This window comes from Malania oleifera, chromosome 2 (genome assembly GCF_029873635.1).
Source record: "Malania oleifera isolate guangnan ecotype guangnan chromosome 2, ASM2987363v1, whole genome shotgun sequence".
Classification (NCBI taxonomy): Eukaryota; Viridiplantae; Streptophyta; class Magnoliopsida; order Santalales; family Ximeniaceae; genus Malania; species Malania oleifera.
In genome coordinates, this window is record NC_080418.1 from 17,844,235 (window position 1) to 17,859,300 (window position 15,066).

Below are 15,066 nucleotides of genomic sequence, written 5' to 3' on the forward strand. Positions count from 1 at the left end.
AATTAAATTTATGATTTTTTAATCATTAATTTTGTTGGTTATACATTCAATACTAAGTATTATAATTTTTTTTCATGTTTATTGCAATTGTGAGTTATTTAATTTATGACAAAAGACATTCACCTTCTTTGAGGTTTGGTAAAAAGATGGAGACCTCATTTGAGGTTTTAAAAATGATACATACTTTTCTTGATGTTTGTAAAAAAGACATAGATATCCCCTAAAAGAATTTGTCTTTTTGTAAAGTATAACGAGAGATTTGTGTCTTTTTGACAAATCTTATAAGAAGTGCTTGAGATTTTAAAATCATAGAGGAAGTCTTTGGAATTTTTGAAAGCTCAAAAGAGGTTATTATCTTTGTATCAAATCTCAAGAGAAATTAGTATCTTTTGTCCTTAATTTATAACCTATAAAAGGTGTGTTTTAGCATCAGGGCAATAATGTAAAACTATCTTCTCCTCATTTCTTACGCTTAAAATTTTGTTAGGTAATTTGTCTCTACATCTCTTAAACCTCTAACATTTGTGAGGGCAAACAAATTAAACTTATTGAATAATCTTATAAATCGGACACAATGTATATGAGTCGATTGCACACCTCAACTTACTTTAAATATACATTTTTTTTCCATAATTACCTAGTCATAATTTTTTTCTATTATTTTTCCAATAAATTGTACAAAAAAAAAACTCTACTTCATGAAAATGAAGAGTTTTCAAAAATCATTTTAAAGCGCGAGATGTTAATATTTTTGAAAAAAAATGTATTTTTTTTTTAAATTTATGTTTGAAGGTGATTTTGGATTTGGATTTGGATTTGTATAAATTTTAAAAAAAATAAAATTATAATAATTTTTATTTAAATTTATCTAAATTTAAATTTAAAGTTGAAATTTATGTTTTTAGAAGTAGATTTGGTAAAAGAATAAAATAAGGTATAAGTATTTTGAAAATTAAATATCATAAGAAATTAAATAAAATGTTAGAATGGTCTTCTTATGAAAGTTAAGGAGACAGTGGCGAATTTTATTTCTTTTGTTTTTAAAGATTAGGACAACCTCTCTCAAATTTTACGCAAAATTCGTTTGATTTTTGGTGAAGCTCAGTATTTTTTCTTTTGCAAATTATATTTGCCACCCAATTTGGCGAACCCTCACGGGCTGCGCGCGCGCGGACGAGCTGAGAGAGAGAGAGAAAGAGAGAGAGAGATGGCTCCTTTGAAGTCTCTGGAGCGCGACTTTCCGATAATCGACTTCAATTTCCAGCAGTTCTGTGCGTCTCATGGCATTTTCACGGGTCCGACTTTCCCACCATTTGCTTCGTTATTTTCTCGAGAAAATTGCTTCCACTCTTGATCTCTGTTTGTGTGCGTGCGTGTGTGCGTGTGCGCGTGCGTGTGTGTGTGTGTTTAGTACTTTCATTGTTATTAACACTACCAGTGATTCAAAAATTAAGGTAGTCATGGAAAGTTCCGATGGTTCATTTTCTTCTGCCAGTGACGCATGCTTCAGTTGGCTAGTTGGAAAATTTGGGAAAGTTAAAAAAATGAGTTGATCACCAGAGTTTGTGTTATCTGGGGCCTTAGAATATATAGGACATCCACTGAGCTGTGCTTCAAGTTTTCAACTGCTAACTTCAGGAAAGCTCATCAATTTTAGAAAGGTGTCAACATGAAAGGGAGAATTTTTTCCACATTTGGGACCAAACATAGCTGAGTATTAGTGCTGGCAGACGATATTTTTTTTAATTAAAAAATTGGTATTGTTGGATCTATTCTGTATCTAAATGCAGTTCTTGATTTCACACTCCTTTTATTCACGTTTTTTTCCATCAATTTTAAATTTATATGTTTGCTTGCCTCCCTCTGTTTAGAGTTCCCTTCTTGTTGCAGTAGATTAATTTAAATTAAACTAAACTAGACCAAAAGTTTGAAACTTTTGGTCCCTGGAGAGAGAGAGAGAGAGAGAGAGAGAGAGAGAGAGAGAGAGAATTTCCTGTCCCAAATGGTGCTGTTATTTTAAATTTAAACGAAACTGTGCTTGAAATTCTCCCTCTTGTCGCTTTCTTACTTGTTTTTATGAATCAGCATTCACATTTTTCTAGTTCAAGAACCATACTGCTTATCTTTATAAATCAACAAGAATTTTGATTTTTAAAAAGTTGAAACAGATGATGAACTTGGATCTGGTCTCAGCACCTATTATCCTTGTATTGCAAGAGTTCTTCTCAAATAACATGCCTGAAGGTTATGCATGTTTTTACAAATGCTTTTGCTCCAGACTATTCTTTATACTAATTTTTCCCAGTTTGTTCTCATGCAGTGGAAGATTTACTGATTCATGATCTCTATGTTTTAGTTGCTTTAATGGAGCAGCAATCTACTTCAGAGAGATTGAAGCAGGTTAACTTTTAAAAGAAATCTTTGTTATTGATCATATTCCAGTACCTGATTACTTCAGAGGATGCAAGACAGTAGAGCCCTCACTACTTAAAAAGCTGTTCTGTCATCTTTGTTGTGTGAGTAGGGAATTACTCAGGTCCTCTCTATAATAGATGGTCTACATCGACCATGGTCAAATGGCATGGAGTTATTTGAAGATACTCAGCGGAACAAAATTGTTTTATCTACTGGATGTGAAGGGTATCTTGAATCGGAACTTTCACTTATTGCTTTTGATGTGGTGAGGTTTAATTCTATAAGGATGCCAAATTAAATAATCACGATTGTTTGGATTAGGATTGATTTGCTTCTTCATGGTGGATTTCATAAGGGACATGTGACAGAACTAGTCGGGCCATCATCTTCCGGAAAAACGCAGGTAAGAATTCCATTCATAGAGACATGTCCAGCCAGTTGATCAGCATAATTCATCAGATAATGCTTTCTACAAGTTTGCATTTTGTGGTCATTAGTGTAGTGTAGACTGTAGTATCCAGCTTGGGGCGGTTTTCATGTGACTGGATCCCTGTGGACCCTGTCATCCAATAGGGGACCTGGTCTAATCCCAATTTTTGTAAGGTGAAAAAACCTGATAGTTAGTTTAGAAGTTAAGTGTTTCTACCGTAAATAATGTAGGAAAATTTCAGTTGTATTTTGTTGAGGGAACAGTGTTTCAGCTTCAATTTTTTTGGATTTTCTTGTTCCTTGGCAACCAAGGACATGTTTCAGTCTGTAGGTGTTTGATCAATGATGAATTTTGGCCTTTGGACAGAGCTGGTCAACTGCAAACTTCCAGAAACCATAAGCCAATGGGCTTGTTCTGGGCAGTCTACAGTACCACTCAGCAAAGTTCATGCAGGTAGTTTGAAAAGCTTCCTTTGGGCTGTGCTTTTGTTTTCTATCCTTGTGTTACTAATCTACAAACAAAAGGGTTTGTTTGGTAGAGTCAAAAAAGATTCTTGAGCGTGAAACAATTGTCTTGTGAGAGAAAACTTGTTGGGTGTATTTGGGGCAATGGGTTTAGATAGCCTGAGCTCAATTTCCCATCTCGTATCTCTTTCTTCAAATCTCCTCACTATCTGTATCCCTATAAAGGCTGAACGCAGTGTTGAATTATGGCTTATTCTAGAAACCTACTATTGCCATTGAAGTCTTCAATGGTGGGCTATTTTTTCTAAGGTAGGTGATTAGTGGTTGTAATAGTGGTTTTTCCTAACCTATATAAATCCATCACCTCCATTTGTAATCTCATCCCCAAATTTGCCTACTTCTCTCTTAGGCACATTCTCTCTTCTCTTTCTCATTTTGTAATATTTCTACAATAGAGAAATATTGATTGATAGTGTCCGAGGACGTAGACACAATTAGCCGAACCTCGTTAATTCTGGTGTTCTTCATTTTATCTACTCAGTAGTTAACTTTTGTCGGGTATAGTTGTAGTAATATATTGTGTTAATTACATGTCTAAGGAAAATTCTGTCTAGGAAAGAGGGATTTAAGCGGTCCGTTGTGACCCCCCACTTCCCTGGGAATTTACCTGGTGTAATTTTGTACAATTATTCACTCTCTATTTACCTGTACAATTGTAACTGTGGTAAAGTTAGGTGGAACAATCCCTAGTTTCACAACAATCGGTATCAGAGCCAAGGTTATTCTCAGTATGCATGGTTTTAAATCACGGTAGCGGGTAGCGTAACGTAACGGTAACGGGTGTAACGGGAAGCAGGAGTAGCGGATGTTACATAACGGGAAGCGGGTGTAACGGCCGTGAATTTTTTTGGAGCACGCACAACCTTGTGCATATTAGCATACTTGCATGTTTTAAGCTTTTAGCCATCCTTAGAAAGGGTTTTAGTGTATTTTGGACCCTTTAGTTCGAGTAACTAAGTTATTTGGTAAGGGCAACAAGTTTACATTTGTTTTAAACCATCATTGATAGAAAATTACATGTGTGCGAGTATTTATACTTCTCATTGTTCTTATCTGTGATAAATTCTTATGCGTGCTAAATGAATTAATAAAATAAAATACATTATACACTCCATTAATCTATTAGACACATAAGACATACGAATAATATAAATATAAAATAGCAAGAAAAGAAAGAAGGTTGAAATTGAAAAATAAAGAAGATAAATATCACATTACTAATATTATTAAAAAAAAAAAATTCCCCAACAAGTTAATATTTTGAAATTGTTAATTAATGCATCTATTGTGAGTATTTAAAGAAATAGTAAATTTTGTATCATTGTCATCCTCATTATAGTCTTTTCCCCCTCTTGCCACTTGGTATATTGAGAATGATATATGAAAGAGAGAGAGAAAAAGTGATAAGAAAAAGTAAAAAATAAAATATTTTTTTGGTGTAACAGTCCTGTAGCGGTTACGTAACAGTTGTAGCGGCCTTTACGTAACGGTTGCGGTCTGTAACGGTCGCTACGGCCGTGATTTTTCTTCCCACCGATTTTGTGGTGTGTAACGGTATCGGTAACCCAAAAAACCTTTACGTAACGGCGTTACGTAACGGTTGCGGCCTTTATTTAAAACCATGTTAGTATGCTCTGTGGTTGCAGCTTAGTCTGATCTTCCACATCAGAAAAGTTTTCCTTGGGCTATTAGCATTCCGCATCGGCAGCTATTGAATAGCATTTATGGCAGAGATGGCAGATAGTGCAAAAGCATCCACATCAAACTCGTCTATTTTGGCAAGAACTACTGTGACAAATGCCAGATTTGCAGTGGAGATTTTTGACGGCACCGGTCATTTTGGTATGTGGCAAAGTGAGGTTCTAAACGCTCTCTTTCAGCAAGGTCTAGACATTGCCATTGAAGAAGAGAAACCAGAAGATATTGAGAAGAAAAAATGGGGGACCATCAATCGGTTAGCATGTGGTACAATTCGATCGTGTCTTTCAAGAGAGCAGAAGTATGCATTCTGTAAGGAAACTTCTGCAAACAAGTTGTGGAAGGCACTGGAGGAGAAGTTTTTGAAGAAAAGCTCTCAAAACAAACTCCATATGAAGAAGAGACTATTTCGCTTCACTTATGTCTCGGGTACCACTATGAATGATCATATCATCAACTTTAATAGGTTGGTTACTGATCTAGTTAATCTGGATGAGACTTTCAAAGATGAAGACTTGGCTTTGATGTTGTTGGGATCCCTTCCTGAGGAGTTTGAGTTTCTTGAAACTACTCTGCTCCATGGAAAGGATAAAGTGTCTCTTGGCGAGGTTTGTGCTGCTTTGTACAGCTATGAATTGAGGAAGAAGGACAAGCTTGAAAGCACAAGTGGAGCCAACGAGGCTCTAGTAGTTCGAGGCCGTTCACAAAGCCAGAATAGTAGAAAGAAAGAGAGATCCAAGTCAAAATCCAGACCAAACAAAGATGAATGTGCCTTTTGTTGAGAAAAGGGGCACTGGAAGAAAGATTGTCCGAAGCTAAAGAATAAAGGCAAACCTGATAAAGGAAAGGCCATCTCAAATGTGGCTGAGTACGAAGATGGAAGCTCAGATCTTTCGCTTGCTGCTACGCCATCAACTAGTTCTTCGAGTATATGGCTACTAGATTCTGGGTGTAGCCATCATATGTTTCCCAATCGGGATTGGTTCTTTGATTTTAAAGAACTAGAAGGTGGAGTCGTCTACACAGCAAATGATGTCCCTCTTACCACACATGGGATTGGTTCAATCTGCTTGAGGAATCAAGATGGATCAATCAAAATATTGACGGACGTTAGATATGTACCAAGTTTGATGAAGAATCTTATTTCTGTGGGAACCCTAGAATCAAAGGGATTCAAAGTAACAGCAGAAAACGGAGTCATGAAGATCATCTCTGGTGCACTTGTGGTAATCAAGGGAATTCGGAAGAACAATAACTTGTATCACTATCAAGGTCGTACAGTTATTGGGACGGCAGCAACAGTTTCTTCTGATGATAAAGAAATAGAAGCAACTAGGTTATGGCATATACGCTTGGGGCATGCAGGTGAAAAATCCTTGGGACTTCTTACAAATCAAGGATTATTAAAGGGAGCAAAGACCTGCAAGCTAGATTTCTGTGAACATTGCATCAAAGGGAAGCAAACAAGAGTGAAATTTGGTACTGCAATCCATAATACCAAGGGTATTTTGGATTATGTTCACTCTGATGTGTGGGGACCTTCCAAGACAACTTCATTAGGAGGAAAACACTACTATGTGACCTTTGTTGACGATTTTTCTCGAAGAGTATGGGTGTATACTATGAAAACTAAGGATGAAGTGTTAGGAGTCTTCCTTAAATGGAAAAATATGGTGGAAACTCAAACAAGCAGAAGGATCAAGCGCCTCCGTACAGATAATGGTGGAGAATATAGAAGTGATCCATTTCTTAAAGTCTGCGAAGATGAAGGTATTATACGACACTTCACAGTGAGAAGTACACCACAACAGAATGGAGTGGCAGAACGTATAAATTGAACATTGTTGGAGAAGGTTCGGTGTATGTTATCCAATGCTGGGTTGGGTAGAGAATTTTGGGCTGAGGCTGTAACATATGCCTGCCACCTCATCAACCGCCTACCATCTACTGCTATTTGTGGTAAAACACCATTGGAGAAATGGTTTGGAATGCCTGTTATAGATTATGATTCCTTACATGTATTCGGTTCCACTGCCTACTATCATGTCAAGGAATCAAAGCTGGATCCGAGGGCTAAGAAAGCAATCTTTATGGGAATCACCTCTGGAGTAAAGGGATATCGTCTTTGGTGTCCAGAAACAAAGAAAATAATCTTCAGCAGGGATGTTACCTTTAATGAATCCACTTTTTTAAAGGTGACAACAGAAAGTGTTGAGCAAAAAGATGGTGCTCCAAAACAGGTGGAGTTTGATAGAAGAATTGTTTACCCAGAAAATGAAGACTCTCCTATGGTAGAAGAAGAGTCGCCTGTAGAAGAGGTTTCAACCCAAGAACCTCCACAGCAACATGAATCTATTGCATTGAGTAAGCCAAAAAGAAAAATTAGAAAGCCTGCTCGCTTTGTTGACATGGTGGCTTACGCATCTCCAATTGCAAACGATGATACTCTTGTTACTTACAATGAAGCAATCCAAAGTTCGGAAGAAGAAAAGTGGAGGGAAGCCATGAATGAAGAAATGCAGTCCCTTCATAAGAATCGAACATGGAAGCTTGTTAGTCTTCCGAAGGGAAAGAAGGCAATTGGGTGTAAATGGGTATATACAAAGAAAGATGGATTTCCTGACAAGAATAGTGTTCGCTACAAAGCAAGGTTGGTGGCTAAAGGCTATGCACAAATGGAGGGAATTGATTACAATGAGGTATTTTCTCCAGTAGTAAAACATTCCTCCATTAGAATCTTATTGGCTTTGGTAGCAAAATTGGATATGGAACTAGTTCAATTAGATGTAAAAACTGCATTTTTACATGGAGACTTGGAAGAGGAAATCTACATGACTCAGTCAGGAGGTTTCAAAGTTGCTGGAAAAGAAAATATGGTGTGCAAACTTGAAAAATCGTTGTATGGATTAAAGCAATCCCCAAGACAGTGGTACAAACGATTTGACAAGTTTATGATGGGGCAAAAGTACAGAAGAAGCAAATATGATCACTGTGTGTATTTTTGCAAGCTACAAGATAGATATTTCATATATCTTCTTCTTTATGTTGATGATATATTGATAGCCTCCAAGAGTCAGACAGAAATTGACAAACTAAAGGCTCGGTTGAATAAGGAGTTTGAGATGAAGGATCTAGGCGAAGCAAAGAAAATTCTCGGTATGGAGATTAGTAGAGAAAGGAAATTGGGGAGGCTTTGTTTGACTCAAAAACAATATTTGAGGAAATTACTGAAGCGTTTTGGTATGGATGAGAAGTCAAAACCTGTTAGTACTCCGCTTGCTCCTCATTTCAAGCTGAATGCATCTATGTCTCCAAAAACTGAAGCAGAACGAGAATACATGTCAAAAGTACCGTATTCAAGTGCTGTTGGTAGCTTGATGTATGCCATGGTGTGTACAAGGCCCGATATTTCACAAGCCGTTGGAGTTGTGAGCAGGTATATGCATGATCCTGGAAAGGAACATTGGCAAGCTGTGAAATGGATTCTACGATACATTTTGTATACGGTAGATGTTGGACTAATATTTGAACAGGATAAGTAAGATGATCATAGTATTGTTGGATACTGTGATTCCGACTACGCTGGTGATTTGGATAAGCGTCGGTCAACTACTGGCTATGTTTTTACTCTTGCAAAAGCGCCAGTTAGTTGGAGGTCTACCTTACAGTCAACAGTTGCTTTGTCCACGACAGAGGCAGAGTATATGGCAGTCACAGAGGCTGTGAAGGAGGCAATTTGGCTTCAAGGATTGATGAAAGATTTGGGAATTGAACAGAAGCACATCAAGGTGCATTGTGATAGCCAAAGTGCTATCCATCTAGCAAAGAACCAAGTCTACCATTCAAGGACAAAGCATATCGACGTTCGATATCACTTTGTTCGAGAAATTCTGGAAGAAGGTGGAGTAGTAATCCAGAAGATTCGAACCACTGAGAATCCTGCTGATATGATGACAAAAGTGGTAACTGTGGTTAAGTTTCAACATTGCTTGAACTTGATCAACGTTGTTAAAAATTGAAAGATTTGCGCTACAAGCGCGTTTGAAGACATTATGGAATCTATGAGAGATGTTAAGAGATGGAATTTCGCCAAGGTGGAGATTTGTTGAATTATGGCTTATTCTAGAAGCCTACTATTGCCATTGAAGTCTTCAATGGTGGGCTATTTTTTCTAAGGTAGGTGATTAGTGGTTGTAATAGTGGTTTTTCCTAACCTATATAAACCCATCACCTCCATTTGTAATCTCATCCCCAAATTTGCCTACTTCTCTCTTAGGCACATTCTCTCTTCTCTTTCTCATTTTGTAATATTTCTACAATAGAGAAATATTGATTGATAGTGTCCGAGGACGTAGGCACAATTAGCCGAACCTCGTTAATTCTGGTGTTCTTCATTTTATCTACTCAGTAGTTAACTTTTGTCGGATATAGTTGTAGTAATATATTGTGTTAATTACATGTCTAAGGAAAATTCTGTCTAGGAAAGAGGGATTTAAGCGGTCCATTGTGACCCCCCACTTCCCTGGGAATTTACCTGGTGTAATTTTGTACAATTATTCACTCTCTATTTACCTGTACAATTGTAACTGTGGTAAAGTTAGGTGGAACAATCCCTAGTTTCACAACACGCAGAACCATTTAAATCTTTGTGTTTTTTTCTATTTGAGTATGTCTTGAATTCCTTTTCACAAGCCTGTTGATACGAGGCTCTTTCCTGAAGAGTGGGACCCATTTTCAACCCTTGGGAAAGGGTCCATCACATTTCGCTCATCATGTTTGCCACTTCATTGAGTTGTCTAGGGCCGTGGGGGTTGGATTTGACTCAACTTGATTAATTTTTTATTCACCAGGTCTTATGCACATGTGTGTGTGTGTGTGTGTGTGTATTTTAGATTACAAAAGAAGTTGTATTAGATTGAAAAGAAAGAGAAGTTACAATCTAGGGGGACAAGAAGTCCATCCAAAAAAATAAAAAATAAAAATAAAAAATAAAAAAACAAAAAATAGATACTCTCGAATTCTTGCCGAGCATTCATGCAAGAATAAAATACCTGCTCCATTTCTTTTCTTGTTGAGTAATTGGCTTCATTATTATCTTGTTGGTCTTTATACCAACAATTACTTTAAATGTGATTCAAATTTCTATATTTTTTGCATCAGAAAAATGGTATATTGTCGTGTGCACTTTATTTTTTTATTTTTAACAAATAGGACACTAAGAATCGGAATGCTAAAATTGCTTAGGCTCAAATATTTTGGATTTGACCACATCCTATTCCATGTGAATTTCTTGGAGTTGAGCTGCCTTCTTTATTATCTTGCTCTCCTTATAACATTTTTGCTCTCTGATATTTGTCTTTGACTGAAAAGCTAGCTCTAAAATTTGGTTTGAAAATCTATTCATTCTTTTTCATGGGTTTCAAAACTTCCTATGAGTTCATCTAGAATGAGCTTTGACAGATGTTTCGATTCTTCTAATTGCAGCAGCTACATGTTCAAATATTGTTGGCAAGCCTTTCAAAATTTTTGCAACAATTTTCTTATCTTCTATGCCTCTAATTGATTAATTGTAGAAACTCTAGTAAAAAATTATTGCACATAATGGCTAATTTATCAAACTCTTGCCATGAATTTTGGATCCTAATGGGGATTACCTTATCATATTCTTTGTAAATGCATAAAATTACTTCTTTGCCCTAGTTTGTGGCATTGATCAAAGTCAAACTTGTATATGCGTAATAATTAAATTAATTATTAGTTATATTGTATTTGCTGTAGGAGGTCAATATTGGTGGTGTGTGCCATGATTGGCCACAAAGACATGCGGTGGGTCTCTAACAATCTCGGTCTTGGGATGTTCTTGAGAGTCTTGATTTGGTGGTCTAGAATTAGAGTTCCTATCCCTTAGCCCTTTCCTAAACTGTTCAAGCATCCAATGCCACTCACACGTGCTTCCTTTTATTTCTCTCACCCTAACTATGTGTCACAAATTAATTTGCTCAATGATCTATCATTTTTTCATCAATTGAGATGTGAAATGACACTCTCTGAATGGACTATGGATCCTTACACCCTTTTGCTTCTCCCTTATAAACATCCCCAATTATACTTCAAGGGGGGGGGGGGGGGGGGGTTTCCTTTTGACACTTAGACAATTAAGCTCTTCCTCTCTTTCTCACCCGCTCACTTTGGATTTCAACTAGTTAAAGGAATCGCTTTAGTTATCATAGTACCTTCACTTACCACAATCCATGCCTGAGCTTCCTGGGAATTGCTTGGCTCACCTAGGTCCTCTCTTGAACATTCATTACTTGTGTGCAACGGAGTCCTTCTCCGGTCTCAAGAAACCCTTGCACATGCTCCAAGTTGTTTTCTTAAATTTTGCAATGCATCTTTAGGTGTAATTTTCCTGCAATTCTAGGTAGAGTAGTTTTACTTACTCCTTGGTGCATAAACAACATGGCTCTTGCTTTTGCTATTGAATAAGTTGCTCTAATCCCTAGACTCGGAACTCCTTCAAACTTATCTTAAAAAATGTATCAATCTCCAAAATATCCTGGAACATGAATTATGTCTTCATAAATAAATTGTAATCTCCAACCAAGATTGGAACTTGTTGGAAATATTTGAAAACAAGCTCATTGTTGCTGCTTGAGGTCATTGTTATGGCTAATATGTGAGGGCTTATGGAGAGAAATTGAAATCAAGGGGCTGGTTCTCTTACCGCTTAATTGTGTATGAAAATGAAATTTTATAAAAATAAGACGAAGGAATTATAAAAGCATGAACACTATTGCTTTATGGAGCATGGAGGCAGCAGAGTTGCCAAAGCTGTGGATTTTCATTTTGCAATTGCATATGATGATTACAATGAAATGCACAGGATGCTTTTTTATTGGCAACAAGTGGTTGCTGCCCTAGCAAGTTGTGCAATTTGCCCACTTGCATAGCGGGTCCAACTATAAAGGCCATTCAAATAATAATAAAAAATTGCAAACTATGTTTTGATACTCATGCTCATACATGTAGGCTTTCAAAGCTCAAATAGGTAAATCTTAGCTTTTGCTTTGTGTTGTTTTTCCACTTTGCCTTGAAAAAATCAGGGTATATGTAGCAAGTATACTGATGTCATTAAGGATATGTAGTAGGTATATTGATGTTATTAATGATATGTACGATGGAGTAATGACTAGTGTAAGGACTATAGATGGAGAAACTAGAGAATTTCCATTCACCATAGGTGTACATAAAGGATTTGCTTTGAGCCTTTATCTTTTTGCTCTAGTGATGTACCAACTGACTAAGAGTATTAAAAATGAGGTTTCATGGTGTATGTTGTTTGCAAATGATATTGTATTAATTGATGAAATTAGGGGCGGAATAGAGGCTGAGTTAGAATTATGGAGAGAAGCTTTGGAGTCTAGAGACTTTAGGATCAGTAGAAATAAGACAGAATATATGAAATGTAATTTCAGTAATACTAGGAGGAATGTTGGAGATAGTTAAACTTGATGATGAAGATATAAATAGCCCTTGTAGATTTTGATACCTTGGATCTATTATGCAAGTTGGAGGAGAAATTGAAGATAATGTAATGCATAGAGTTAAAGCAGGTTGGGTAAAATGGAGAAGTGCTTCAAGTGTCCTTTGTGATCGTAGAATACCCTTAAAATTAAAAGGAAAGTTTTATAGGATGACTATAAGACCAGCTATGCTATATGGATCAGAATGTTGGGCGACGAAGAAACATAATATCCAAAAAGTAAAAGTTGCCGAGATGAGAATGCTGAGATGAATGAGTGATATAACACTGAAAGATAAATTAATGAATGAACATATTCGTGGTAAGTTAGGTGTAACTCCTATAAAAGATAAGATAAGGAAGGGACGAATCAGATGGTATGGACACTTGCAACGTAGGCCACATAATGCGCCAGTGAGGAAGAGTGAGTTAGTTACTGTGGGGGATACTAGATGGGGTAGGGGTAGACCTAAAATAACTTGGAAGGAGATAGTGAGTATGAATTTAATAGCCCTGAATCTGTCAAAAGAAATGGTCCATAATCGCATAAATTGGCAGAAAATGATTCATATAACAAACCCCACCTAGTGGGACTTAAGGCTTGGTTTTGTAGTTGTTCTTGTTGCTTATCTGCTCTATTGCTGTGTTGATTTGACCTTTGATCATAACCTTTTGCTTTGTCATTTTGCTCTGTGCTCTGCTATTTCTTCTCATCATTGTGTGTGTGCATACTTGATATTCCCCTTGGTTTTTGTGAATTTTAAATTGCTGGTTTTATAGTGATACCACGAATGCAGTTAAAACAAGTTTTTTTTATAGTTTCTCATTAAACATAAATTTTTATTTAGTTTACAGCTGATTCTTGTTCTTGTATATTATTAGGTTTGCTTACAAGCTGCCTCCACTGTAGCAAAGGACTATGTTGGTGGTGTTGCGTTCTTAGATACAGGAAACTCTTTTTCAGCGAAACGTGTTGCTTGCTTGATTGGCCAGACCTTGGACCTTGACCCTGACCTAAAAGAGGTTAAATATAATATTCTTTTACCGTTAATAGTGTTTTCTTTTTATTGTTTGTTTAGTTAATCTCTCTTGTGATCCAGAAATGGCTATGTGCTTTCCTCCACAGGTTTGTTGTGAATGTCTGCTGCATCGTGCCTTTTTTTTCACCAACAGTAGTATAGGATATTTCATTTGCATGGGAACAAAAATAACTTGAACACTCTAAAGATTACAACAACCAGCTTTGACAAAAACTGAAAATCAAAGGAATAACACAATACACTCTAATCAACTGAGAGTGAAGCAAAACAAACTCTGAAGATGTCACCAATTCAGAACCTGAGATTTAGATCCATGCCATCATGTCCACAGTTTTCTTGAGTCCCAATTTTGCCAGATGATCAGCTAGCTAACCTTCTCTCTATGTACGGATGAACCCATCTTCTCATTGCCCGAATTGTTATACAACTGGTTGGTTGCACTTACGACTATGATGGGTTGGATTCTAATTTGCATTTGATCTTGGGATACTGTAAACCCAAACAATTCTTTAGTTGTTAGACACTATGTGAACGTAACATTACTGATTTTGCTGATAATAATTTCTCTGTATTATATTATATCATATTAAAAATATTGATGCATTTCTTTGGGAAACAAGGATTCATGCAGCCAAATCCCCAAACCATGGCTTTGTTGAGTTGAATTTTCTCTAACATGTTTCTATACTCACATACATGTGAATACATATAATTTATTTGTCCATTTTTTTGATGAACTGGTTTTTTTTCCCCCCTACTATATATATATATATATATAGTATCGCTTGTGTTGCACTTGTCTTAACTCTTTATTTTGGCCCATCTAGCAACCTGGGTGAGGGTTGGGTGGGGGTTGAATTTGGTTGACAATCAATTTCATTTACTTCAAGCATCATTCACAAATTTGCACAATCAAGTAAGAACAACACAGTTGAAATCAAAACTTAAAGAGTGGGAAAAGAGAGAGAGGGACACAAAGACTTCATACTAATCCAGTTCAAATCTAGAGCATACGTCAGCTCCTCCAGTATCTATCTTGACCCTTTCTCTAAATTCGAGCCCATTTGCAGTGAAGTCTAAACCTGTTACAATTCCCAATTCTCAACAAAACACTGAGAAATCATTTTTCCCACACAAGGTACCGAACCTTCCACCATGCATGGACTACACATCTGCACATGTCCTCTCAACATAGCACAATTTCATGCACTCAGAAATCTTGGTTTTTCTGAGTCCCTTAGCAAGCTCAATTCAGTAGGCAAGAGCAAGGTTGATTCTTCGCATGCTTCATTTGTGAATATATATGGCCTTCAAAAGATCTTGCTCGTTAATGTTCCTACACTTTCTTTCCTAGCAAATGTAGTGGCTTTTGCGATATCCAAGAATATCTTTGCTGAAGAAAATATGGGAAGGAGACAATATAGAATTAAACAAATT

The 15,066-nt window shown here is 36.7% G+C and overlaps 1 protein-coding gene across 11 annotated transcripts in view; it reads left to right on the forward strand.

Annotated features, from left to right (window-relative positions):
* Positions 1-997: 997 nt before the first annotated feature.
* The window catches only part of LOC131149348 (DNA repair protein RAD51 homolog 4), a 49,662-nt gene continuing 35,593 nt past the window's right edge, over positions 998-15,066 (forward strand). For 3 of the 11 annotated variants that reach the window (XM_058099729.1, XM_058099724.1, XM_058099730.1), the window contains exons 1-5: positions 1,046-1,295; positions 2,321-2,400; positions 2,525-2,680; positions 2,771-2,818; positions 13,472-13,612. In XM_058099729.1, the coding sequence (XP_057955712.1) occupies positions 1,208-1,295; positions 2,321-2,400; positions 2,525-2,680; positions 2,771-2,818; positions 13,472-13,612 (513 nt within the window). In that variant the 5' untranslated portion in view covers positions 1,046-1,207. Of the gene's footprint in view, positions 1,296-2,168; positions 2,245-2,320; positions 2,401-2,524; positions 2,681-2,736; positions 2,819-13,471; positions 13,613-15,066 lie in introns of all 11 variants that reach the window. The other 8 variants (XM_058099728.1, XM_058099734.1, XM_058099727.1 and 5 more) reach the window with 6 other exon arrangements.